General features: G+C 34.7%; 1 protein-coding gene across 1 annotated transcript in view; it reads right to left on the bottom strand.

The window, feature by feature from the left end:
* Positions 1 to 4,070: 4,070 nt before the first annotated feature.
* Positions 4,071 to 26,708, bottom strand: part of ube2h (ubiquitin-conjugating enzyme E2H (UBC8 homolog, yeast)) — a 48,693-nt gene continuing 26,055 nt past the window's right edge. Inside the window, 6 exon segments of the mRNA NM_201489.1 lie at positions 4,071 to 6,282; positions 8,755 to 8,883; positions 11,812 to 11,864; positions 12,759 to 12,798; positions 13,010 to 13,084; positions 16,678 to 16,754. Coding sequence (NP_958897.1) covers positions 6,158 to 6,282; positions 8,755 to 8,883; positions 11,812 to 11,864; positions 12,759 to 12,798; positions 13,010 to 13,084; positions 16,678 to 16,754 — 499 coding nt within the window. The 3' untranslated portion in view covers positions 4,071 to 6,157.

Raw genomic sequence — 26,708 nt, 5'->3', positions numbered from 1 at the left:
GGACTGTGGGGGAAGCCAGAGCACCCGGAGGAAACCCACAGGAATGCAGGGAGAACATGCAAACTCCACACAGAAACATAAACTGAGCATCAAACCAGCGACCTTCTTGATGTGAGGCAACAGCACTACCTACTGCGCCACTGCCTCACCCTAGATTTTTATTAACATTTTAAGTAACTGCTTTATTGTTGTATGTAGCTTAAAATGATATTATTGCTCCAGTCATTATTGTTTTTATTACTATTACCAATAATAATAACAATAATAATTAATATTAGAGTGATTTCTGAAGGATCATGTGACTGAAGACTGGAGTAATGAAGCTAAAATTCATCATTAAAATCACTGGAATAAATTATTAAATTAAATAATAAGCAATTTTAAACAGTTATTTTATAGTGCAATAAGATTTCACAATTTTACAATTTGTTCTGTATTTCTGATTAAATAAATGCAGCTTTGGTGGGCAGGTGAAGCTCATTTTAAAACATTTAAAAATCCTATTGAACCCAAACTTTTGCGTGGTAGATATACATTTGATACATTACATACACAAATGCATGTATACATTTGACAACAGGTGCATTTGTTCTCAACAAACCATATTACAGATAGATAAGCATGATATTCATGCCATTTATGCCAGCATCCATATTGCCAGATGAAGTGCACTAAATGTTAAACCCCTTTGCATTCTATAGTCTTTGATTATATGGATTAGTAAATTAGTGAATGAATTGCAAACAGCTCATATAAAATGTTTTTTTATTATTCATTTGAGAGAATCTTCTTAGTATGTTTTTAGACTGATTTAACAGTGATAATGGCCTCCATGAAGAAATAGAAAATGAGCAGGAAATGAGTTCTAGCCTACAGTTCGTGCTCATTTTTAATTCCATCTCTCATTCCTAAAGCATGAAAGAACCAGAGAGGACAGATTGCTGCGTGACAGAGACAGTTTGGCTGAAAAGATTAATTTGCCTTATGTTGCTAAATTGTTTCCTCCCTTGTAGTAAAACTAGAGTGACTCCGCCCCCTGCAGGACACCAATGAAACTACAGCAGATTCTCCGCATGTTTAGCTCGTGGGACGCCTGCTGGTTAATGCTGGAACATGCACATTTAACTGGAAATATCATTAGAAGGAATATTTTAGAATGTAGAATAATATAGCAATTAATTTGCCCATTAAATGCATTGAGATGGCCTGATAAACGATTTATTTTTAGTACTTTTTGCAACTACTATCTATTTGTCAACATCTGTTGTATCTGCAATATCCTATGGATGCATTTTTTTGCTTGATAAACACTTTTGTAACAAGTCTGCCATCTAGTGGTTTTACATAGTTGTGGCATTATACATATAAATGATCGTCTATTATTATGGGTAATAATGTTTCGAAAGAAATTACTTTAATAGATATCATTTTGTGCGAGAAAAACTGAACGTTAGTTCGTTGTGATATTAAATAGGCCTAATGCATTTATAATAATAATAATACTTCTCTATTAAATGTAGCAGTCAATGTTGCAACGTTCATTCATTTTCTTTTCGGCTTAGTCCCTTTATTAATCTGGGGAAGCCACAGCGGAATGAACCTCCAACTTACCCTGTACATGTTTTACGCAGCGGATGCCCTTCCAGCTGCAACACATCTCTGGGAAACATCCATACCCCCTACGGACAATTAAGCCCAATTTACCTGCACCGCATGTCTTTGGACTGTGGGGGAAACTGGAGCACCGGAGGAAACCCACACGAACGCAGGGAGAAGATGCAAACTCCACACAGAAACGCCAGCTGACCCAGCCGAGGCTCAAACCAGCGACCTCCTTGCTGTGAGGCGACAGCACTACCTACTGCGCCACGGGATGATGGCGTAATAAAAAGCAGTCGTTAATGAATATGTTAATGATTGAGTGGGGAAACGTTCCATCTTCATTCAGAGAAGCAAACATATTTGCATAAAATGTAAAGTAGCCTACCTATTCTGACTTATATCACGGGTTGAAGAATAGTGACAAAGTACTTTAAAAAATTATTTTAAAAAATATACAAAACAGTAAAATAAAATTATATATTTTAGTAAAATAAAAATACGAGCAGTGGCGTAGTGGGTAGTGCTGTCGCCTCACAACATGAAGGTCGCTGGTTCGAGCCCCTGCTGTGTAGAGTTTGTATGTTCTCCTCGTGTTCGCGTTTCCTCCGGGTTCACAGTGCAAAAAAGAAAAATACTATAAGCTAAATTGGCTCCATTGAATGAGTGTGTATAAGTTTTTTTCAATATTGGATTACAGATGAAAGGGCACAGGCGGATTTAGTAATTTTGGGGTCCTAAGCAATTCCAGCAATGGGGCCCAAAGTTCTAAAATGCACCTTAAATTTAGTTTATTATTATTACTTTTTTTGTTGCAGTTTTTTCTTATATTATTAAATCTCCTTTTCCACATTTTATCGTAATGCAAAATAAGAATAACATATTAAGCACCTTGTAAAACTTGTGAAACAATTTGTTTTCTTAAGATGAATTTACAACTTAAAATAATAAATGAATAATATAATTTTGTTTTTAAAACTAAACCTTTACTGATTTGACTGGACTGACTGGTCCATGATTGAAGGTGAGGGACACATTTGCGCAGATGTCATAATTATATTTAAATAAAAAAATTTAGATCATCCCCAGACAAAAATAATAGAAAACAATGTTACAAATAACTTCTAGATATCATTTATACATTTATGGGCATTTATTTGAGGGCTGTCAGATTTCCTGGGGCCCAAGGCAGGCCCTTACCCTACTTATTGGTTAATTGCCCCCTGGAAGAGCATCCACTGCGTGAAACATATGCTGGATAAGTTGGTGGTTCATTCCACTGTGGCGACCCCGGATTAATAAAGGAACTAAGCCGAAAAGAAAATGAATGAATAGTCTTTTAATATGTCACCAGATGATAACTGGTTTAAAATGTGCCTGGCAAGATGTGTGTGTGTGTGTGTGTGTAAACTACTGTTACACAATGTAATTTTAGCAGAGGATGTAAATGCTTTTTTGCTCTAAAACATACATTTTTTTAATATTTTATACATTTAATAACTTTATTTCTAGCTCACACGCGCACACACACACCCTATTTTGAACAGAAAACAAAGACACAAAGCAGTTTGTACACATATTTAATATTTTATTAAAAAAGAAGTTATTACAGTTTACTGTACACAGCTATTTAAGAGATTATAATCCTATAGATAAAGAGCATTTGTCCTTTGTGACAGGCATGCCCACTTCACAATGCAAAAGAAAAACAAAACAGAATGGCAAATAAACAGTAAGATTAATGGAGAAGGAAATAAAAGGGGCAAATTACCAGAATACCTGGGATTAAAAAAATGAAAAGGAAAAAAAAAAAAAAGTGTATTTTTTTCTTTTTCTTTTTTTTTTAAATCAGCGTATCACACACTAGGTACTAGATACAGATACTAATAAAAATCCATGCTGTATGCCCACATAAGCCCCATGACTGAGCACCCTCTTGAAGCACAGGTATAGGGACTAAAGGAGTGGACAGCCAGGACTCAACTAGACTGGACTCTACACTGGACGCATGCAAAAGTGCACTGGAGAGCTCGAGTCAACACCAATGCTAGAGACGTGATGCCAACAGCCGAGAGCGCCAGCTGGGGGCCCCTGTGAGGCAATGGCGCCAACCGGAAGACAGATCTCTCTCTCTCTTTCTCCCTCTCAGGCAAACAAACAGCTGGAGACCACAACATTAATAACTGCTGTCCCCTGGATGTGTATGTGTGTAGATACTTGTGCGCGTGGGGGGCTTATGGGTGCAAAACACAAAGGACACACTGTCATTATTATTATTTACTCCACCCCAACCCACTAACTTAAAAAGAAAAAGAAGAGAATAACTCCCTTCAAACCCAAACACCTTTTGTTTAGCACATATTACCTGCTCCAGATGGGTGCGTCAGCTATTGACATGGAAGGGGGAGGGGGAAACAATGTAATAACTCAAAACAATTAGTAAATAAATTCATCAAATAAAGGTCTAATTATAATGGAAGCACACTTATACATGTTTATTTGAGATTCTCAGATAGTCGCTGACTTGACAGTTAAAAACAAATGGATTCAAATCAAACGTCCACATTTTGTGTCTCATATAAGGGGATCAAAAATAAAAATAAAATGAAGCAGAAATGAAATCGAGAAGCTCAGTTTGCCGTGTTTTGTCAGGGTGTGTGTTGCTAGGCATGGCAAAATGTTCACCCAGCCAACCAAACCACAATGTGTGTTTTCTCCGTATGTGTATGACAAATGTGAAACAAAGTTTCTCCTTGTGAACTTCTTAATACAATACTGCATATAAGAGGAGTTTTCTTTTAACAATTATTAGAATTCTGGAAACCCTTTAACAGATTTAGACTCAAAAAAGTCCATTGCACAATTTGGCTCAATCTTGACTCGGGCTAAAACAACTTTAAAATGTTCTGCCCATAAAGAAAAACAGGAGAGAACTGAATCTTTACAGCTGAAATCAAACACCTCCCCTTATGAAATTTGCTCAAGATTCGATGTTCATTTTTGAGAAGCGTTGTACGCTACACGTCAAAACTTGTTTCATTTACATTCTGGATTATGAATGAATCTGCAAGTGCTTTCAGAATACTGCAAAACACACACACGCACGCAAACATCAACTAAATCTGGATCTTCATGTTACCAACATGCCACTGATGATATCTGCAGATGCTGAAATTCAAAAGCGAGAAGACCTCCGCCTGTCTGGCGTCAGATACTCGGGTCTTCTCCTAAACACCACTTCATCTTACCAAATGGGATCCTTCAGAAAACATCCGTATTCAGACAAAGCAGGTTACGAGACCTAAATCCATATGAACATCGATTTTTTTCCCCGTAATTCACCTCCAGGTAAAACTAACTAGATCTACATGAGGTCAAAAGACAGCTATCATAGTTATGCACAAGCAATAGGAAAAAAATGGTGAGCTCTACAAATGTTAGCAAAAATCTTCTTCGTTTTTTTTTTTTTTTGTCTCTTTTCTCTTTAAGGTTTTCTTCTAGGCTAGACCAACAAAGTCCTACACGACTTCCGCATCATACAACAAATGTACAAAAAAGATGCTCGAGGGTGCGAGACAGAAAGAGAAAAAAAGACAAACACTCTGTGCATACAATGTAGGTACAAAAAAAAAAAAAGGATTTGTGCTCTGTAAAGCACGACAGTCACTTCCTTGTCGTTTTTTTTTGTGTGTGTGTGTGTGTGTGAAGGTCACTGTGGAGGTAAAAACCAAAGCTTCGGTGAACTAACCTACATCTAAATCCTCTTTAAAAAGGAACGCAAAGGGAGTTGAATTGATATTTCCGCTGGCGTTGTGTCGTGGGCTTGATCGGTGAGCAGAAAGTGTGCGCCGTTTTTTTTGTAAAATCCTGATGATTGGTTTAACGTACAGCGTGGAAACTTTCCTCTCAAGGTGAGACTCGAATATAAAACAAAAATGGAGAGCAATTTAAATCTAAAAACAGCTGGTGACAAAGAAAAGGGACAACCAGGAAAGTAAATGATTACGCCGCTGAGATGTGTCAGGTCCAACCTGAAGTGCATCCTTGTGGAAAAAGCCTAAGCTGAAGGGGTTTGTATATCAGAGCATCACGGACACGACTCTCAGTACGTTAGTAACATCACAAGGAGACGAAAGAAATGGGCACCCCGTTTAAATACGGCCTCCGTCCGGTCAGTCTGCGTCGGAAAAGGTGGATTAGGGAGGTGATGACATGCACTCCAGCTACGCAGCTACCAAATGTGGATTCAAGAAGGGGAGAGAAAAAAAAACAAATCGACGAGCCTTTTAATTGTCGAAGAGAGCGAGTTAGAGATTGAAAGAGAGGGAAAAAAAGGGGAGAGGGGGGAAAAAACAACCACCAAGAAGTAGAGATAGAACACCTAGAGAGGGTGCCGTATTCATCGTCAACGCTAGATATCCATAAAAATCCTGGTTTAGTAATAATAACGATAAAAAAAAAATCACCTTGTTTAAATATGAATCTTTTTATAGTCTGCTTCGCATGGTTAGGAAATAATATAGTCTCTGTGGTAAAGGGGAGAAACTGTCGCCCTTAACTACAACTCCATGTCCTGAGCCTCGTCCTCTGAAAAGTCAGACATGGAGCTTTCTGAAGAGGAGTCGCCCGGTCCTTCCTCCTGCTCCTTCAGAGCCTCCTCTGTTGCATATTTCTGGATGTATTCTAGAGATGAAACAAAGGCGAGTTTTATACATTAAGTTTTCTATCATTGATGTAAAATAGGCATTATTAAATGATCTGATTATGTGGGGAAAGCAAGAGAAACAATAAAATAACATATACAGTTTTGGAAACTCAGATTTATACATGATCTGAAAGCTAAATAAATACGTTTTCCACTGATGTTTGGTTTGTTAGGACACGATGATAACCTTTAAAGTGGTCTAAGTGAAGTGCTAAGCAATGCATATTACTAATCAAAAATTAGGCTGATATATTTGCAATAAGAAATAAACAGAATATCTTCATGGATCATATTTACTTAATATTCCAATGACTTTTGACAAGCAAAAAAATCTTTCATTTGCACCCTTACAGTGTATTATCAGATATCGCCAAAATATACCAGTGCAACATAAGGCTAGTCTTGTGGTCCAGGGTCAATTATGATAATACAGTTGCATATTAATAAAATAACAGAACTAATAATTTTACTACAACAAAAATAAAGTAATATTTGTCAGCATTTTCAGACATTTGAGGGTATAATAATGAACCACTGCAGTCATTTAGATACTAAAGCACAGCAAATACTTATAAGGACGTTAACATAACTTGTGTTTCACTAAATGAACAAATATAGATGCCTACATATGCACAAGACAAATGTTTAGGGTCAGTAAGACTTCCAAAAATGTTTTGAATGTCATTAAAAAAAAGAATGTTCTTTAAAAAATAAATAAACAAATAAATAAATAAATAAATAATAATAATAATAATAATTCGATGGATTTGCTCTTCAGTGTTTGGACTCTCAGTTGTGATTAATAAACCACACTGAACTGAACTTAAACACTGAAAACTGAAATACACTGTTTCAATTTACTATGATCTTCTATGTGAAGCTGCTTTGGCACAATCTACGTTGTAAAAGCGCTATACAAATAAAGGTAAATTGAATTGAATTGAAAAATTTAAAAAGCTTGAGGTTTACCAATTTTTTTTACAAAGTAAAATCCTATCAGCTTTCCACAATGCGGATTATTGTAGGTATTTGGCTTTTTGAACTACAAAGTCCTCAAGGGATAGTTCACCCAAAAAAAGTCACAATTATTCTTTTTTCACCCTCAAGTGGTTTTAGGAAAAGATACATTGAAGAATGTTGGAAACCATTAGACACTGACATCCATAGTAGTACCATGGAAGTCAATGGGTGCCAATTTTCCAGCATTTTCCAAAATATCTTCTTTTGAGTAGTCAAGTCTGAAACCACTTCAAGCAGAGTAAATGATGACTGTTTGTTTAACTACTGTCAGAAGCTTTTTTTTTTATCCCAATTGAACGCATTTCAATTTTATAAATCAAATGTGAAATAAACAGCTGCATTCATCTTGATTGTTATATGTCGTGACATATGGATCCAAGTCGCTACTCATTTCAAATGAGAAAATATTTATTTATGATCATATCACACATTAAAGTGAATTTTATATAAAATCATGGTGTATAAAACAATCACCGTACTTACTGCATCAGAGTCACCAATATTTGAACAATTAAAAAAAAAAATGTAACAAGATTTAAACTTAACAACCGAATTGTTTGTATTCTAGGATGCGCTAATGAGGCATTTTTGAACAAAACTCTTCAAATTTGAAGGACATATACAAATAAATATTAATTAGTCAACGATTTCTGCACGATTGCAAAAACAAAAGGCAAACACATACAGTCTAACTTGACCCTAATCAAACTATTATTTTCTATTTCCAACTTTCTTTTATGTAAATACTGTCAAAGAAACCTGCCAAATAAGAAAAATGCTTAAAAAAAGTAATGCAAGATGTAAAATAATTAAAAGTTGAAAAGCAGCAAGCACATGTAGTGGTTTAACCAAATAAAATAATACATTATTTATTACCTTAAACACATTGGCCTAATACTGTTATCAGACAGATAAAGGATAACATTAATCGCATTTTTCTGCCAATATCAATATGGCCGCCAATATATTGTGCATCCCGATTGTATACTAAATTATAGCACAGTACACATCCTATGAAAATAATTAGTAATAACTTCCGAACAAATCCCTAAAACACGTTCATTTTTCATTGTAAAATAATAATGTGAAAAATGACGAGGTCACACTTTACAATGAGGTTCATTTACTAACACAAACTACGTATAAACAATACTTGTACAGCATTTATTAATCATAATTCAACATTTACTAATGCATTAATAACATCCAAATTAAAGTTTGTTAATATTAGTTAATGCACCATGAGTTAGCATGAGCTAACAATGAACAACTGTATTTTCGTTAACTAACGTGAACAATTACTGTAGTACATGTATTGTATATTGTTTGTTCATGTTAGTAAATGCAATAACTAATACAACCTTACTGTGAAGTGTTACCAATGGAGACGGATACAAACATGTCAAACTATTGCAGCTCTTTAAAATCACCTTTGATTTTCTGTTTGTAATCCTCCGGCCGGTGCAAGTACATGGCTGCCGCATCCCCGTTCAGAGGGTCGATGGGGTTCGGGTAGGCCAGCAACTGTGGCAAAAACGACTCGAAGATATTGGTGAGATCTGCGGAGAGAGAAGAAAGAGAGGAAGAGAAGGCTTTAGTACTGAAGTCTTGTGTGCAGCATAAAATGGAGGATTTGTGTTGAGTGACACGATTATGGTCTAATCCCTCTTTCAGTGTGGGGGCTGTGGACACAGATCTCTGCCTTTCGCTTTTACCACCGTAGATTTTCACTGTACATTTAGCCGACACTCTGTTATACAAACACCGGACTGAGCGATGGCATGAAAATACAGAGTATCTAAAGCAAATTTAAGATAAATGTACAGTCAGCTGGTGATCGGGAGGGAGACACTTTTTATATAGGATAGTTGAATGATTGATGGTAAATGTTTTTTCTTTAAGTTATTTCAGAGTAATACTTTGCTATTCAATCAATCAAACTAACAATCCATCAATTAATCAAACCAGACACTGTATTGTTTTAGCTAGCATTTGAGTATTTATTTATTTCTACCTTGTATTACCATTCCTTCCAGAGTTGTCAGATTGGGCGGTTTTGAACATGAATGTGCGGGTAAAAATGGCATAGGCGAGTTGACTAAATTTGTCCGGTTTTGAAACGTAACTTTTCTATGCAATTTTTTCAGCAAAACCTAACTGTTTGTTCCTACTCTATTCAGTTAGTAGTGACCAGTGCATAGCGCAAACCGCGTGGGCCCACCTGCAAGAGGAGGTGGATGAAAGTTCAAAAATATCAAAATACTCCCCGGATCACGCAGTGCCTATAGTTAAACTCACAGTGGTTTATCATGACACTTATCATGACAGCAACAAACAGAGAAGCATTGTCTGATTGACAAGTTGCACCTAATTAAGTTGAAAAAATTTTAAACGCCAAATAGGACGAATTTACACCCCATTTAGAAAGTAAAACATACTCTAACATTAAGTGCCATGTGTGGGTGAGAGTGGGCAGTGTTTCAGTCAGATCTGGTGATGATGACTGTACGATTCAAGATTATGACAGTTAAAGTAGCCTGGTTAATTTAAATAAATTACAACTAAATAAAATATTTATCTAATATTTTGAGCATGTTTTGGCGGGTTTCGAACAGCTTTTGGGCTTGAAAAAGTCGGCTATATCTGGCAACACAGCTTCCTTCCCTACCCTCATGATTGTCTTTGAGGTTAGAAAGGCTAGTAGGTAAGTAAGTCACATGACTTACATCTCAACACGTGGGTTTGCAACTGTCTGAAGATACACTAGGCAAGAGAGTGTGCGTCAATCCTTGTATTTTTGGTTAAGTTATTGGTTACTGTAGATTATGTAGGACGTCATTGACGTTGAAGATTTACTTTTCATAATTTTTTTGTTTACTAGACTAGATTATACATTTGGAATTATGTTCATATCTATCTGCACACTCTGAGTATTAATAGCAACTTGAGCATTTATTCATCTGTTGCAAATCTCAGTTCATAGTGAATACAACCTGTATATAATGTTCATAGTACATCAATCTGTAAATATCAAAAGTTTTTTTTATAACTGCACTTTATGACTAATACCGATATCCTGCACTTGCTGCTATTGCACTCCTGGTTAGACCTAAACTGCATTTCGTTGCTTGTACTTGTACATGTGTAATGACAATCAAGTTCTAAATTCTAAATCGAATTATTTTTTAAATATTAGTAAGACTGGTTTGGTTTTGCCATTATTTCACATTATTGCCACCCATTGCCATTATTTAAAAAAAAAAAAAGTTTATTGTTTCTAAAACTGTACATATTAACTCACTTATTGTTTCACCATCACCACTTGTAAATAAATCACTATTATTTGCACACAAGATACTGTTGTCTGTCTTATGGAGCCCAATTTTCTGTGGAGTTTCTGCTTTAACTAAATCCTCAGACCAAGTGTGCAACCCCACTCCCCTCGACTACCCAGGGGTTGCAACAATACTAATATTTTAGTATGAGTTAATTTTATTTTATTATTAATAACTGTATTATTCTTTTTAAAAAGAGTGCAGATTTATGCATTAGTACCATATTAAGTAAATATAATTTTTTTTATTCAAATATAAATTATATTACTAATACTACTAATTATTATTATTATTATTATTATTATTATTATTATTATTATTAACAACAACAATAATAATAATAATCTGTTTATTAGTGTGAAATTAAAATAACATTTTTGGTTGTTTTCATATGTTAGGCTTTTAAAATAATTGAATAATAATATTAATAAAATAATAATAATAATAATAATAATAATAATAATAATAATAATAATAATAATAATAATAATTATTATTATTATTATTATTATTAATAATAATAATAATAATAATAATAATAATAGTAGCCCAAAATAATTATTTGGTGCTAGTCTAATTTAATCGATCAATAAAAATAAATAAATAAATAAAAAGGATTCTTGGTTTTTATTTTGTATTTTCCACTTACCATGAATAGGTAAAACAGATTCTTATTATTATTTTATCTTTTGGAAGAAAAAAAAGACACTGCGGAATGATTATTTAGCACCAACTGGATTCAATCAATATAAAAAAAAATCTGAATCACATATGTCGGAATAATTTCACAAGACAGACTGCATTACTGAATTAAAAAAAAAAAAACTCAAGTCAACCTTTGGAGATAATTGCAATCATTATATTATTAACTATGCAGTTAAAATCAGAGTGACAGCATAAAAAAGCCTGTGGTGTGAATGGCCTCTGGCGGGATGGACCCGTTTAAGTGTGCTTGTTAGGTATACTGATGCTGTTTTCTGACCTTGCAGGTATTAGCTCATTCAGAGAAGGTAAGAGGATTATAGTGCACCACCATCCTGACTAAAGGCCAGGAGACTTTATTCTACTCCTCGGGCAGCATCAATGCAAGCTCTGGCTTTTCCTGAGCATTCATTCTCAATATGAATCCACAATGAGGTCATATGTACTCACCATAAAGAGCGGTCCATGTCTGGTTGATCACATCTAAACACACGGTCCCTGACCTGGAAAAACAGTGACAGTATTGGCATTAGAGCAGGACTAATGAGCTAAATTAATATTATTGTACTTAGATTCACTATGACACGCCATCACATTGTTTACTTCCACTTCTCCATTCTATGAGAGTGATTCCGATTACATTTTAAGGTACAGTATGCAAACTTTTTGTGTTTCCTTTTGAGATAACATTTTTTGTTCCTATTCAGCTAAAAATAGTAAATGCAAATAACTGTATTTAACTATACTGACTATAATCATATTGTTTAACTGGTGTAGTATGATATTATCATGTTTTAAACCATTTACGACACTTTGTTCATTATTATTAGTATATCTAACATACTAATGGACAGTATTTTTATTACTTCTCCAAAACCTGATCATCTTAGCATAGACTTTTATATACACACAATGTATTTTATTTACTCAAGCATTCCTGGATTTCAAGCTTTACAGTAATGACCGAGGATATTTATGTGACTAATAAAAAGCTAAAATGAATTTAAGAGATGGTTCTTTCATATTCAAAAGAAGAAACAAATTGTCACCGGTTTAAAACAACTTCAGGATGAGTCAACAACGATGGCATTTTAATTTTTGGGGTCAATTATCCTTTAAAAAAAAAAAAAGCATTCTTCACAAAACTATCATAAGACTTTTAAAAGACGACGCCAATTGGACTACTTTTAAATGATTGAATTGATTAATCCTTTTTTTTGGAGCTTGAAAAACCCTGTTTTGTCTTTAATATATAGAAAAAGAGCAGCATAAACATTTTTTAAAGTATCTCCTTTAGCATTCTTCAATCATCAAACAGGTTTTGAATGATTAGAGAATGATGGATTTACGTTTTTAGGTAAAATATCCTTAGAAGAAAGCCTCAGAATATCACTTACGCTTCATCGATGTTTGGATGAAAAATCTTATTCATAAATCCTACGAGAAAAATCAAAACAGGAAGTGAGATATATCAAAACAACAGCGTTTCAATGCACTAACCAACACCATCTTTACAGACTATTAAACATGACATCAAAGTGATGGCATGGCATTTTTTCCAAATTACACACGTATCTAAATGTAATCTACTCATAATTTCACAACCCAACCACCGTACGTGGCTGATCATGTCACTGTAATGCTTTACCTATAGACGGAGATTTGAAGGGGTATTTGTCTGGAAGATCTACTCGCACCTTCCAAACGCCCCCTTCATACGGTGCTGACAGGAAAAAACAAAACAGAAAGAGACACATGATGACTCAAGCTTTAAGACGAGACAATGTAGGCAAGATTTATTTCTGCACCTGTCAAATTTAATGTTTTGACTTTTCCTTTTAAGATATCTTTCAAAACACACTTTAAAGTGTTGATTTTATCACTCTTTTGCCATTTATTTTAATTACAAACGATATTTTTCTCCTGCATTGAGCCATAAGCACACACTTTGGCAGCACTTATTGTTTATATCGCAATCTTTACAGTTACATCTATGAAGGTTTTTACAGAGCAGACCTGGGCATTTTATGGCCCCCGGGCCAAATGCGGCCCACTGGACTTCTTTGATCAGCCGGCGTGAAGTATTTATTGAATTTCAATTCAACCGCAAACAGGGCCTTCATTGCACAGGTCTGATATTGCGAGTCAACAAAAGTCGACTTTCACATATAGCGCCTTTTGCAAGCTTAGTTTCGTTATTTTAAACAGACACTCGGGTTCAGCACGCAAATAAGAAGGGATTCACATGAGGTATGCCACACTGAATGAATAAATAAATAAATACAAGTTAACTAAGGTGAAGCAATCAAACAAACAACTCTGTAACATTTATATGAAGCTGACCTTTAAAATACTTTTGTGTAACATTTTTTTTTTACTTTAGAGTTTTTATTGAATTTTGTATTTTTTTTAACAAATTAAATGTATTGATCTCGCCCTCTAAAACCACCCCAGAGTCTATTGTGGCTCCTTGGAAAAATCAATTGCCCACCTCTGTTACAAAGGGATGTGTTCATACATAGTTTGACTGATTATATAAATCGATATATACTTTTTTTCAGACTGTTCCCAGAATTATATAACAAGAAAAGAGATTCCCTCTGAATATGTAAATAAGGCATTATTCATTTCTAACACACACATTACAAACCACACATTTTTAAAAACTACAAAAGTTTAGAAACAGTTTTCAATCGTAAGTTAACCCTCTACAGCACATCGTTGCCCTCAGGCAACAGAAAGTTTTCTTAAGGCTTGTGCTAAGCACAGATTTCTTAAAATGATTGCAACCAATTAAAATGTTAGAAAAAGTATCAATGAAACATCCAATAAGGCGTGCGAGTCACTATCTAGCACCGTTTGAAGGTGGAACTTCATTTTCTGACTCATGGTGACATGGATGGGAAGAAGTTAAGAATATTTGCTTAATTAACCTCATTCTAAGTAATATAAACTGTACAAAAATTGTATGTATTTGTGAAGTTGTAGAGAAGCCTTTTGTATAACTATATATATATATTTTTTTACCCTATTCACCTGCGGTGTCTTGCCTTAAAAAGACTAACACTCATAATGACTAACCTACGAGTGACTGAATGTGGGCGGAACACTAATTCCTTATTTGATAATTATGAATAATAAGTGTAAGGACACACGTGTGGGTGTGTATATATGTGTGCTATTGGTGTGGTGTGATATGAGGTCTGGTGCAACGTGTGCTCGCTCCAAGAATAGCCTTCTGCAATTTGACCCTTGTGGTCAGAAGCTCAAACTACGAAAGGTAAAGCCTGGGTGAGAGGAGACCGATAAGACTTCTGCTTCTCAATGTAGAGAGAGAGAAAAAAGGTCTTTACAGAGGATGATATGATAATTAAATAGGACCACAGGATGTTCTCTGGGTAAACAATGACAGCATGTCCCAAACCTAGAGTTGCGCAAGAGGTGCATGTTTAACTATGTAAAAGTGTCATCGTTGCTTCACGTGATAGTTAGGTAAAGAAATTGTGTGTGTTGGTGAATGTCACAAAACCTGTCAAGGACGTGTGTGGGTCATATTTCAACCCAAAAAATGACTGAAAGAAAAAAAAAAAACAGAGAAATTACTGTAATAAAAATGAAAACTATTATTTGCATATGTATTTATACAAAATAACACTTTTTAATATAAATCTGTTTAATATAGCAATGAAAATATATATCATTATTAATAATAATAGTTATAATAATAAAAATAACAATAGAATAAGTCACTATTAACAAAGACTATAATACACAAGAAATGTCACACGTATACTTTTGAATAGGGATAGGCAATAGGGTAACAGTCAATATGGTGAATAAAGCCCCGCCTTTTAGCCAATCAGTGATCGCTATACGGTGAATAAAGCCCACCTTCTAGTACACAAGCCAATCAGCGATCGTTATAGAAGGACAATTCTCAGAGGGAGGGGTTTCTGCAGATTTTGTGTGATACGAACATTTAGAAATGAAACTATAGAGACAGTTGTTGTTTAATTTTATTGGTTATTCATAATATGGAATTTAATCGTAAGCTTGGCAAGCAGTTTTAGAGAATTTGATGTTTCGCTAAACGCTGTAGGCCGTAATTTATGCTATTAACTACACTGTAAAAATGATATGATCAATAAATCCTGACAGCATATGTTTTTACATATGTACTGTAACTTCTTAAACTAAGTTAAATCATGTTTTAACTTAATTTGATAAGTTATACAAGCTGATTCAAGTCAGTTTAACATAATACAAGTTCAATGGACTCTTAATGTTAATTTGATTCAGCTTAAAAATTTAAAGCAACCAGGATTTTTTACAGTGTACTGTCTTATTACATGCTTATTATTATTATTATTATTATTATTATTATTATTTTAGGGTTTTTTACCTTTATCCTCTTAAGGCCCAAGGTGTTTGTTTTTTTTTCTCTTTGCTATTTGGGCTTTATAGAACCTAATTAGAATAAAAACCTAAGTATCATATTTTGATATGATGTACTTTTAGAGAAAAATGATGTCCATATATGTGTACTCGTGGTCCGAATTTACATAAAAACTTTTTTCCGGACAGTTTTTTAATGCATATTAAAAATTGATTTTTTTTTTAACATGTTTTGAATATCAGAAAGTAAAAATCTTTTCCCATTTTGGACATTTAAAAATAGGGTTTGAGACATTTCATATGCTGCAAAACCGTTGCAGGATGACACTGTTTGTCTGTAACAAAATATAAAACATTCAAAGTATTTTAAATAGCAACTTAAGGGCTAAAATGTGCTGTCCACGTATAGTTGCCACTAAAGCCATAGGAGGTTAATGTATAGGACAGTAGAGAGTATTGAAAGGAAAGCATGGGGAGCCGAAAGAGGTTAAGGATTGGCATAGGACAGTGAGGCGGGAATCAAACTCGGGTCGCCATAAAGACCAAAGTGCATGTGTCGACGCACTAACCACTACACCAACCTGCTTATTATTATTATGAACTGTTCATTAGTACTTATTAAGTCTGATCTTATTCTGCATCCTTTCTTCTACCCAAAACTTACCCAAAGTTAATAGTTTGTAAATACAGAATTGTGACCTAAACTAAAGTGTTACCTTTATCTTTTAAGCCATTACTGTATCTAAAGATTGAGTTATAAAATGCCAACAAATCCTTTAGTCTTCTGAATAGCCTTCAGATTCTACATACAATGCTTGTGTCTTTTTGATTTGTAAGTGAAATATGACTGGATGTGTTTTCATGAGATGAGATCAGTGTATTTGCTGTCCATACATGGAAATCATTTGAAAACAAACTTACTTCCTTGTGGTCCATAAAACTTCACTACGAATTCGTTGAGTCCACTCAGGATTGTGACTTCATGCTTACTCTCGATGCTAAAGGAAGAATGTTAAGGCAAATGCATGTAATTCACAAAATCAAAACAGAGCTCCCACAATAAATAGAAAATACTTAATACATGAAACTGATAGCCACTGGCTTCCTTGGTAGGAGAAAAAAAATACTATGGAAGTTAATGGCCACAAGCTAACATCATTGATAAAAACAACAACTAAACCACTTGAGAACATTTAAGAGCAAGTAAATTAAAAATTTTAGGGTTAACCATGTCTAAAAGTTCAATCAGGATTAAACAAACTTGAACTTTTTACAAAAATCTTCCAAGTAAAAGAATGCACTAAAATGACCTTTCACCTTACATTTCACACCAACAGATCAATCTCATGAACTGAGATTCTCACTCTGCCTTTATTCTTTGACCATCAATAATTTTCAAGAGGTTGAGCTCGGCGGATCGGATGGCAAAAACACAATCCGTGGGTCAGACCCGCAGCTCTCTACTGATGCACACAGGGCATCAGGGCAACTCAATACCACACTGCCGTCATTAGCTATGGCTGTCAGGCTGTCACTTCTCATATTGCTGGCGCAGAAGCAGCAGTCGAACCCTCGCTGAGCAAGACAATACATGCTCAACACCACACCAAGACCATGACATAGACCCAGCCGATGCTGTTAAAGACTCACACATGGTCTGGCTTTTTAAGCTTAAGCACAACATGCCCCCAAAACAGCTCTGCCACTGTCCTGGTTGGTAACAACGGATGTTGATTTACTAAATTTCCCTTGATCGATTAAGTAATAAACTATTAAAAGTATTAAAGTAACGGTATTAATGAAGAAAATGTAATCATTATATGCAAGCAATGACACCATATTTCATACATAATATATACATATATATAATCAGGGCTTGACATTAACTATTTTGATCACTAGCCAGTAGCCCACTGTGGCTACTGTGGCCACTGTGGCTAGTAGTTTTCCAACATTATTAGCCACTTGCCATTTTCACTAGCCACATTTTGTTGTTGGGAAAATATATTTTATATGTATAAAAATGACTTTGGCATGCAAAAAATGACTTGATTTAAATTATGTGTTGTGTCCACATGCCTCCTTTATTTGTATTTATTTTACACTTTAAAGGGCTCAACACTAAGGATTTAAAAGTATTTAAAAGCAAAACACGCTAAATATATCTACACAGTACATACAAACACTTGATATTTAAAAAATATTCTCATTTATATAAAACTATACACAATAATTTGTCTAAACTAAAGGTCCCTGATCACCAGGTAACTATATAAATGGAGAGTTAATCTCCTATCTCAAAAACTACTGCAAGCAAAAGAAAGCAGGTGAAAAACATTCTGTGTGCGACATGGTTAACGTAAGGCCTATTAATAATCTGTTCAAAGAATGGTAAAAGCGAAAGCGGCAAGAGCTGCTGCTGCATTTTCAACCAGCCAGGGTGGCTTGTAGGGGTGTCTAACCAGTCACAGCTAAAATCTACCCGCATTTGGCGGGATGGTGGGTGACAATGTCAAGCCCTGTATATAGTCATTGTTCATCACTTTTTGAGCAACAAATCCAACTTCCTTTAACCCTTATGTGCTGTTGGGGATGTTTTCATCCACTCTGGGGTGATTTTGAGTCTTAATTTGGCCACAACATTTCTGCATTTCAGCAAATGGAATGGTTTTCGGTGACAAATCTTACATTTTCACACCTATTTTGAGAAATACTTAGAAAAAATGTAAACAATACCCTCTTTTCTAATACTATTCTGTAATGTTAGTGGCTGTTTTTGCCCTATTGACTTCCATTATATTGACTTTTTAATAATATAAATGACACATTTTACCTCTATCCAACAGGGAAAACCACAAAAGAATCAAGAATGCAGAATTATATACTGTCATGGCTTAGCAATCAAAAAATACAGTTATAATGGCAGTCAATGGGGCAAAAACAGCCTCAAACATAATAGAAGGGTGGTAAATTTGAGGTGTACACAAGGGTACAAGTATTCTTATATAATTGTCCTGCAAAATTACGAAAAACATCTATTACTTTGTTTTTCTAAATTGATTCATATACAATTGCTGAATTTATTAACAGTATTTAAGGCAAGTACATAATAACTAATTTGCTGACCTAAAAATTCATCTTTGAAAGCTTTACCTTTTCAGTGGAAAAAAATTTAAATAAAGCAACTAGTTACTTTTTAACTAGTTACATTCAACACTGATTTTTATGTACCTCACATATGTAAAATACTAATATTTTAATTTTACGGTACATGTCAATGAGCTAAATGTACCAGTTAATCCTATTGATGTCTACAATACTACACAACACAACAACCCTGAATAGTAAACTGATATCCCGTTCTGTTTTTTCAAGCATACTAAAGTAAAGTTTTTAATAGTCTCATGCATGTTTGCTTTATTTTTCTCTTGCATTTACAGTGCAGGTTTTAGTGCAAGCCAAATAATATGCAAGTTAATGACATCCATGCTTAATCGACCAGAAATAATGGTGTTATCAATAATAAGCCATCAATAATCAATTAAAGGATTCACTGGCGTCCCTAATGCTAATGTGTGTCATGTGTCAGCTGTTGTGTAGGCTGAACTGTGACTCAAACAGTACATTCACGCTGCCCAGACTGGATCACGAAGGCAAACATGTTTACGCTCGGCTGGAGCTGTGATGTGTCCTGTGACTTGTGTCGAGTTTAACCAGTTGAGTGCTCATCTCAGGGGTGTCTGTATCAAACGATGATGATGATTCTCATCACGGAACGGAGCTGTCAATTTTAAGTGGCCGCCTTTAAACATCTGGTGCGAGAGGGACATTGAGACTCCCGGGAGACGTGTGGTAGCTGCTCTATGTCAGATTAGCACTCATTGTGGCTTCTTGGCACCCAAGTCTCAAGTTGCATGAACTCAATGACTGTAATTACGCAGTGATTCATCCCCGAAAATTGGACTTTGTGGAGCCAATGAGTTTTATACCAATGCATTTCCGATATTTGATCATTTAAATATATTTAAAACACTATAAAAATGTTTTTAATTTAAAATTATACACAAAAATTTATAAAATCTAATTTCACAATAAGGTTCTATTTATTCAAGAGATATCATTTAGTCTCCCTCATGTAACTTTAAACCTTAATAGTGATACCATTCGAGTTTGTTAAACACAAAAGTAGATATTTTGAAGAATACTGGTTGCTGGGACCAATGCACAAATTTTCAGCCAGGCAGCCCAAGGGCTTCCAATGAACTGGCTTTCCATTACAAAATCGTCACGTTTAGGATCTAAATTCTGTAAAAATCAGTGCTTTTCACTGACTGTTAGGTATACAAAATGAAGTGGGTGTCCATTTTTCCCTGTCATGTCTTTAAAATATGACCGTTTATTTTACCCCAGTATTTTCAATGGAATTTCTGCACTTACCTGTTGCTACTGACGGTGCTAGGGGTTACAACAGTCTTTCATCTCACTTTACGCTTGAACAACTAAATAAACGCTTAAATCTAATTAACTGAATGTATTGTAATGTAATTACAATGTCAATGCTGTAAAAACAACCATGTGTACTTACATTAAGCTTTCACCGGAAGTTTATCGTTGGCTATAAAACTCTAGCTGTGCATAGAGCCCATTGACTTCGACAGTAAGAAATAAAATACTATGGAACTCAATGGATCTCAGAAACCAGTTTTTGAACAAGTGAATCATGAAAGAATTGAATTTTTGGTTGAATAATCGCTTATACATTAGTTTAATGCATCAATTCACATGAAAAAACTTCTAAATGATTTATTAATCTTAGTTAATGTTAAGATCAACAACCAAAACATTTGATTAATAAAACATCAAACATGTACTTTATAATCTCTTTTAGACATTATTGTTTCAAATGAAAACATTTTTAAATTAAATAAAAAAATATATATATATTTCTATATTCTGAAAATATGTTGAAAACATGTCGAAAATAGGGCCTGCGGGCCAAAGCTGGCCTATTGTAACCTTCGATTTGGCCCACCATCCTATCTGAAAAGAGAGTTAGATGGATGGAGAGGGTTGGGGCAAATGCCTTTAAAAGAGGTCATCATTCCTAATTTGACGTAACCTTTTTTATTGTTTGTTTTATTGCCAAGCTAAAAAAAAAACTAATTGAAATGAAATGTTTCAATTAAACATTGTAAATGAATCAGATTTCTTTTTTGTAAATGCTGTCACTCGAGAGAAGACTAGAGCGAGAGGACTATGCAGAAGACATCGGTGAGCAAACCAAAGCAAAAACTAGTGTAACTCCATTCTGTCATAAATTAAATTGTTTTTACTCCAATAAGTTCATTAGAAAACGTTACTACGAAGCAGAGATGGCTAAAGACATTTGATTTTAAAAACACATCAAACATGTAGATTATAATCACTTTTAGACATCATTGTTTCGAACTAAAAATTTTTTAAATTAAATAAATTACTTAAAAATATGTATTTGAAAAGAAAGGAGAATGATGGGAGGTGGTTGGGGTGAATGCCTTTGACAGAGATCGTGATTTTAATTTTAACATAATCCTTTGTTTCTTTGTTTTATTGTTGAGCTATAAAAAAAAGCTAGCTGAAATAAAATGTTTCAATTAAATGTTGTATATAAATTAGACTTTTAAAATGTACAAGCTGTCATTTCACAAAAAGCAATGCACGAGACATCGGCAAGCAAATTAAGTCAAAGGTAGGAGCAGCTCGACTAGTGTTTTCAGCATCAAACTCCATAATCTTATAAATGGGATCTTTTATGTTTTTACTGTAATAAGTTATTTATAAAATCTAAATAAATTATACTTCATAGTTAATAGGGTTTAAAGCAACATTTTCTAGTTATTTTTAAATATCTGTGAATAAATTACGAAATTACCCATGGCAAATATTATATAATATGGTGTCAAATACACCATATTATGCATATATTCGACCCACATTCCTCAATCATGTTTAGTTTTGCCCTTTATAAGAAAAGGTTTGGGCACACCTGCAATGTTTTTTAGTTATTTTTCTAATATTATTAAATAAATTAGGAAATTACTCATAGCAACTATATTTACCCTCGGCCCACTACCCTCAATCAAGTTTAATTAAAAAAATAAGGTTGGACTCACCTGCTATATTTGAATACTTTAAAAATATATCAAATTAAACTGCTTTCTGTTATCCGAGGCGATAGCAGAAAACCAGATTGAGAGAGCTTGAGTGTGACAGAAAGGGATAGTGTTTACTGTTTTAAGCCACCAGCTGGCTTCTTCATCAGTTGTAGCTCTAAGCGCCTGCGATATCACACAAGGGGTTAAACATCATGGGTTTATTTTAGTCCGTGAAGCATCTGCAGAGGCTGAGAGAATAGTGGAAGCACAGAGGAAGAGTGCGCTTCTGCACAATGCTTACACACTCACTGAACAACACAATCCAATCATTAGCTGCTTCTCCCCGATAAACACAGACACTCGAGAAAAAAAAAAAAAAAAAAAACATCAACCTCCTCAAGTTCAAACTGATGATACATGGGTCGCAACCTCGAATTTCCACACACCTTTCTCTTTAACATATGCAATCAGATTGCATCCAGGAAGGAATGCAGCTGTCTGGCGGCCCGTACAGGTTGCTCTCGACTAGACTTGTGAGATAAAAGACTGCATATGTGTGTGTTTGTGTGTGAGGAGATTCAGCAGACCTGCTAAAGAATCTGTGCCCACTGCTGTGATCATGAGACCTCCAGTAGAGAAGCTGCACGCTGAGCTGTCTGGCTGTGCCCAATGACACATGGGACTACTTTTCGCATGTATATTAAGCCTCTTTTGGATAGACACAAAAGCAATTGCTCATGCATGTACTGGCAAACACACACTCGCACTCTGGCAGCGGAAGCCTGGAGGCTGGCATGTTTTTTTCCTCCATTCCTAAAGCCTTTGAGGGAGTTTTAATGTCTGCTTTTTTACCCATCATCCTTAAGACGAAAAGATTGATTCATACCAGTAGGTAAAAAAAAAAATGCAGGTCATACTCCTCTCAATCTTTAAAAACCAGTGCAGTTCACTGAAAAAACGCTCTTCGTTTGTACACATGGATAATTCAATCATCCTCCATCAACTCCACAGCAGATCAGCAAGGCACGTGTTTCTCCTCTGAGGCATCGGTGACACAGATTTAAAATAGATCACTATTAAGTGTCCATAAATCCTGTACACATCGACAAAATGGCTCTGTCATTATCTATTTATCCCTAAGCTCAAGTTCCAGTATTATTATATTAATTATATCACATTATAACAGATAAACAATTTTACAGGAAAAACATAAATGGAGATATTTAGCAGATTATCCAAGCTGCTCTTTTCCCTATAATTAAAAGGCAACTGGGACTCCAATAAGAATACCATAAACTTAGCACACATCATTTATACACAGTAAAATCTAAAAAGTGAAGGTAACTCAAACCATTTGAGAAAACCGATTGCAACAAACCTAGTAAGTTCAAAAACTAATAATAATGAGTACTTTTGAACTTAATACATTTAAGTAAATGAAGCAACTTGAGCACGGTAAAAGCCAATAAATGAAGAGAACTCAAACCAATTGAGTACTGTTAAACCCAATAAGTAAATGCAAGAAGAAACCCGATTGCTACTAACCATTTGAGTTAAACAACTAATCTATATGAGTACTGTGAACTTATTTTAAATGAGGAATTTCATTACCTCATTACCTTCAACACTGGGGTCCAAAACTCAATTCAAATGAGTAGAATTAACTTTCAGTAAATTTTGATTCCACTACACTCATTTCATTTGGTAAAGTTGACTGTTGGGTTTTACAGTGTAGTATAAATCTACTTAAGCAACTTTGAGAAAAGAGCAAATTGTTTTTAATTCACAGTGAAATTTTTTGTCACACATTACATCTAACTGCATTAGACGGTGTTCACATATTCAAGTTCAGTTTGATTAAATCAAACTCCGTTTGCGTGGTTAATTTGAATATGCATGAATGCTTTCCATTCATACCTTGATGCCATTAAACAGCATATCAAGCTCCTTCTTGGTCAGCCTCCAGTCAAACTCTCACGTGTGTCGAATGAAATATGAATGCAACATACATAACCAAAGCCAAGACGTGATTCTAGAATTGACAAGATCCTCTATGTTTTCCCTATTCCAGTGCTTGCTTGCACTACTCGTGATTTCTGAAATCTTGAATAGAGAGCACTTCATTATTGAACTTGTATTAAGGAGCACAACTTGACATTTTTTTCCTTTTTTATGATTAATAACTTTGTTGTATTACTCACTTTTATTTCACTTTGGATAAAAGCATCAGCTTAAAAAAAAAAAAGTATAAATAAATGGAACAAGCCAGCAAATGTGAATTTAAATGTCTGGGTCAATAATTCTCTGTAGTTCTTTTAAACCTGAACAATCACTAATACTTATTAAAGCCCTGTTGTCTCTCTTTCCTAAGCACATAAGTGTGAGAAATGCTTTGACTTTGCCTCTGATGCTATGCAATGCATATACTCTGCGAAAGGTTACAAGCATTTAGCTCTCAATTCGGCTGCTGACAAAGCAAACCAAATAGGTTTTCTTCTCAAGACGCTGTTGTGACACCCACCTGTTTTCACCCATCTCGCTCCCTTCCCCCTTCAATGGCTTTGCATGGATTAAGCATTATAATCTAAAAGACACCCCTTGGGCCAATGTTCCTTTATGTGCATGTGTAATTTAATTGCATATTAAAAAAAGAAACGGCTCGATCACCTCACTCAGAAATAATCAGAAACAAGTTTGATGTATGTTGAAACAACACACGCTTAGGATTCCTATCAGCTGCTTCAGTTGGTTTCACAATGCTGCTTTATACACAGATCATTACGTGTGTTTATAAACCTGTGTGAACGAACAGGTCCAGACAAGAATGTGTCTGGGTATATAATATGAGAGAAGCTAGCCTTGTTTTGCTTTGCTCTTTGGGTTAAAAGGAGAAGAAAGGTCATCAAAACATGTCGGGAAAGCCATGAGAGTTTCACTGTCTTTAAAAAGTAGAAGTGTCTGGTCTGGACTGTAAATAATGAGACAATCCTGGTGTGAAAGATGGCAATGAATTTACATAAAAAACTTTCCATGCAGTAAGACCTTTTAAAATTTATTTACATTGAATTTATTATTACAGGCACCAACAAATATTATGAATATATATTTTCAAGCTTTTTGTGTGCCTTTTGTAAAATGTGCAGCATGAGGTCTTTGGCCATTTATCACATCTAATTTCTAAGCATCATTTTTAATAGAATAAAATCTATGCTGAAACAGAAAAACTAAGCTCTAAACAGAAAAGGAGACCAGTAGACAAAGCTCACGTCTAACTTGTCTTACTTACTAGACTTAGTCATTAACATGTAATTTTTTTTACTAATAAAAGGTCACTATTTATGAATTTATTTTAAGAATTTAAAAGCCAAAGATGCTATATTGTTTTATGTACAACAACAAAGGTTGCTGATGTTTTGCATATATTGAAAAAAGAGAATATTTATCAAGTTCTTGATAAAACAGCTGAGTGGCATAAAACTTTACAGCACAGTTATGTGAATTGTCCATTTAGTAGTAGTTATTTATTTTATTTAAATTAGTTTTCACCTATGATGAAAATTATCTTTTGCAAGATGTTTGGACAGAACTGTGTGTAGGTATAGTGTGTCCACAGTCATACTGGAGTGATGTAAACACAATAAGTTTCTTTTCTTAAATTTCCTGACGTTAAAATAGGATTCAAATCCCTCCCATTTTGATACAGACCACAGCGTGATGTAGGAGTGTGATTTCCCCACCCACCCAATTGATTGACAGCCACATATTAACATGTCTCTGTAGTAATACGTATAATCATATCAACAAGACAGGATGTGTGCAAAGCAACCAGGATTAAAAGATCTGTTCAGCTGTCTGTAATCATCATCAAATGTGATCAAGAATGAGTTTTACAAGTTTAAAACGTTTTTAAAACAGTGCATGTTTGTAATAAATCACAACGATTTACTTCAGCTTTACTTTATCACCTCAGCTGCATCTCAGTACAATTATAAAAGACGTCGCTTCATTCCCGATTTGAGGACGTTAAAATCAAATTTATTTTGTACATTAACATAACTGATATCCAAACAGCAGTGGATATTAACGTGTAACCAGTCACATTTGCATGCAAAAACAGTGCAAAGTTAAACGTGTGTGCTGTATGTTTGAACGTAAACTTTGTAACGTCATTGTGTGTGACTCATCATTCTCATCAGCTCATTAACTCCACAACAAATACATAAAATAATCATTGGAAAAGTTCTTGCTGTAGTATTTCTCAGAAACGTTACGCGTGATCTGCTTCCTTCGTGTCTGTCACTGTGCTGTTTTTCTGATGTATAATAAATAATCTGATGGGCGTTCTGAGCTGAAACTTTACAGGCACATTCTGGAGACACAAATGATTTTAATCTTAAATCTTGAAAAAGGGGTAAAATAGGTGCTCTTTAAAGTAGTGTAAAAATTATATAAAAGTTTGGATTTATAGTGAAGAACATGAAAATATTCATTGTTATTTAAATACCTGTATACAAGCTGACAGAAAGGCAAACTGTGTACTGTGCTGAATCATGGCATGATTCAGTCATATAGTGTACAATTACAATTAAATCCGTCTCCTGTGAAAGAGAAACAAACACAATAGCCAGGTTTACCCCCTCCCTGCTGGAGCAAATCCCTCCAGTTCATTCTGGATTGGCGAGGCTGAAAACAGCGGGCAGACATCAACTGCCAAGGCACGGGCAGCGTAGCAGCATGTTCTTTCCTGAGACGCGTCCATTCATCATTATAGACAAACACAGGGAGGAGGGAATCTTGTTCTCTGACACCTAATGCTAA

Source organism: Danio rerio, chromosome 4 (assembly GCF_049306965.1).
Source record: "Danio rerio strain Tuebingen ecotype United States chromosome 4, GRCz12tu, whole genome shotgun sequence".
Lineage (NCBI taxonomy): Eukaryota > Metazoa > Chordata > Actinopteri > Cypriniformes > Danionidae > Danio > Danio rerio.
Note: the sequence above shows the minus strand (reverse complement) of the source record. Positions and strands in the feature narration are given on the sequence as shown.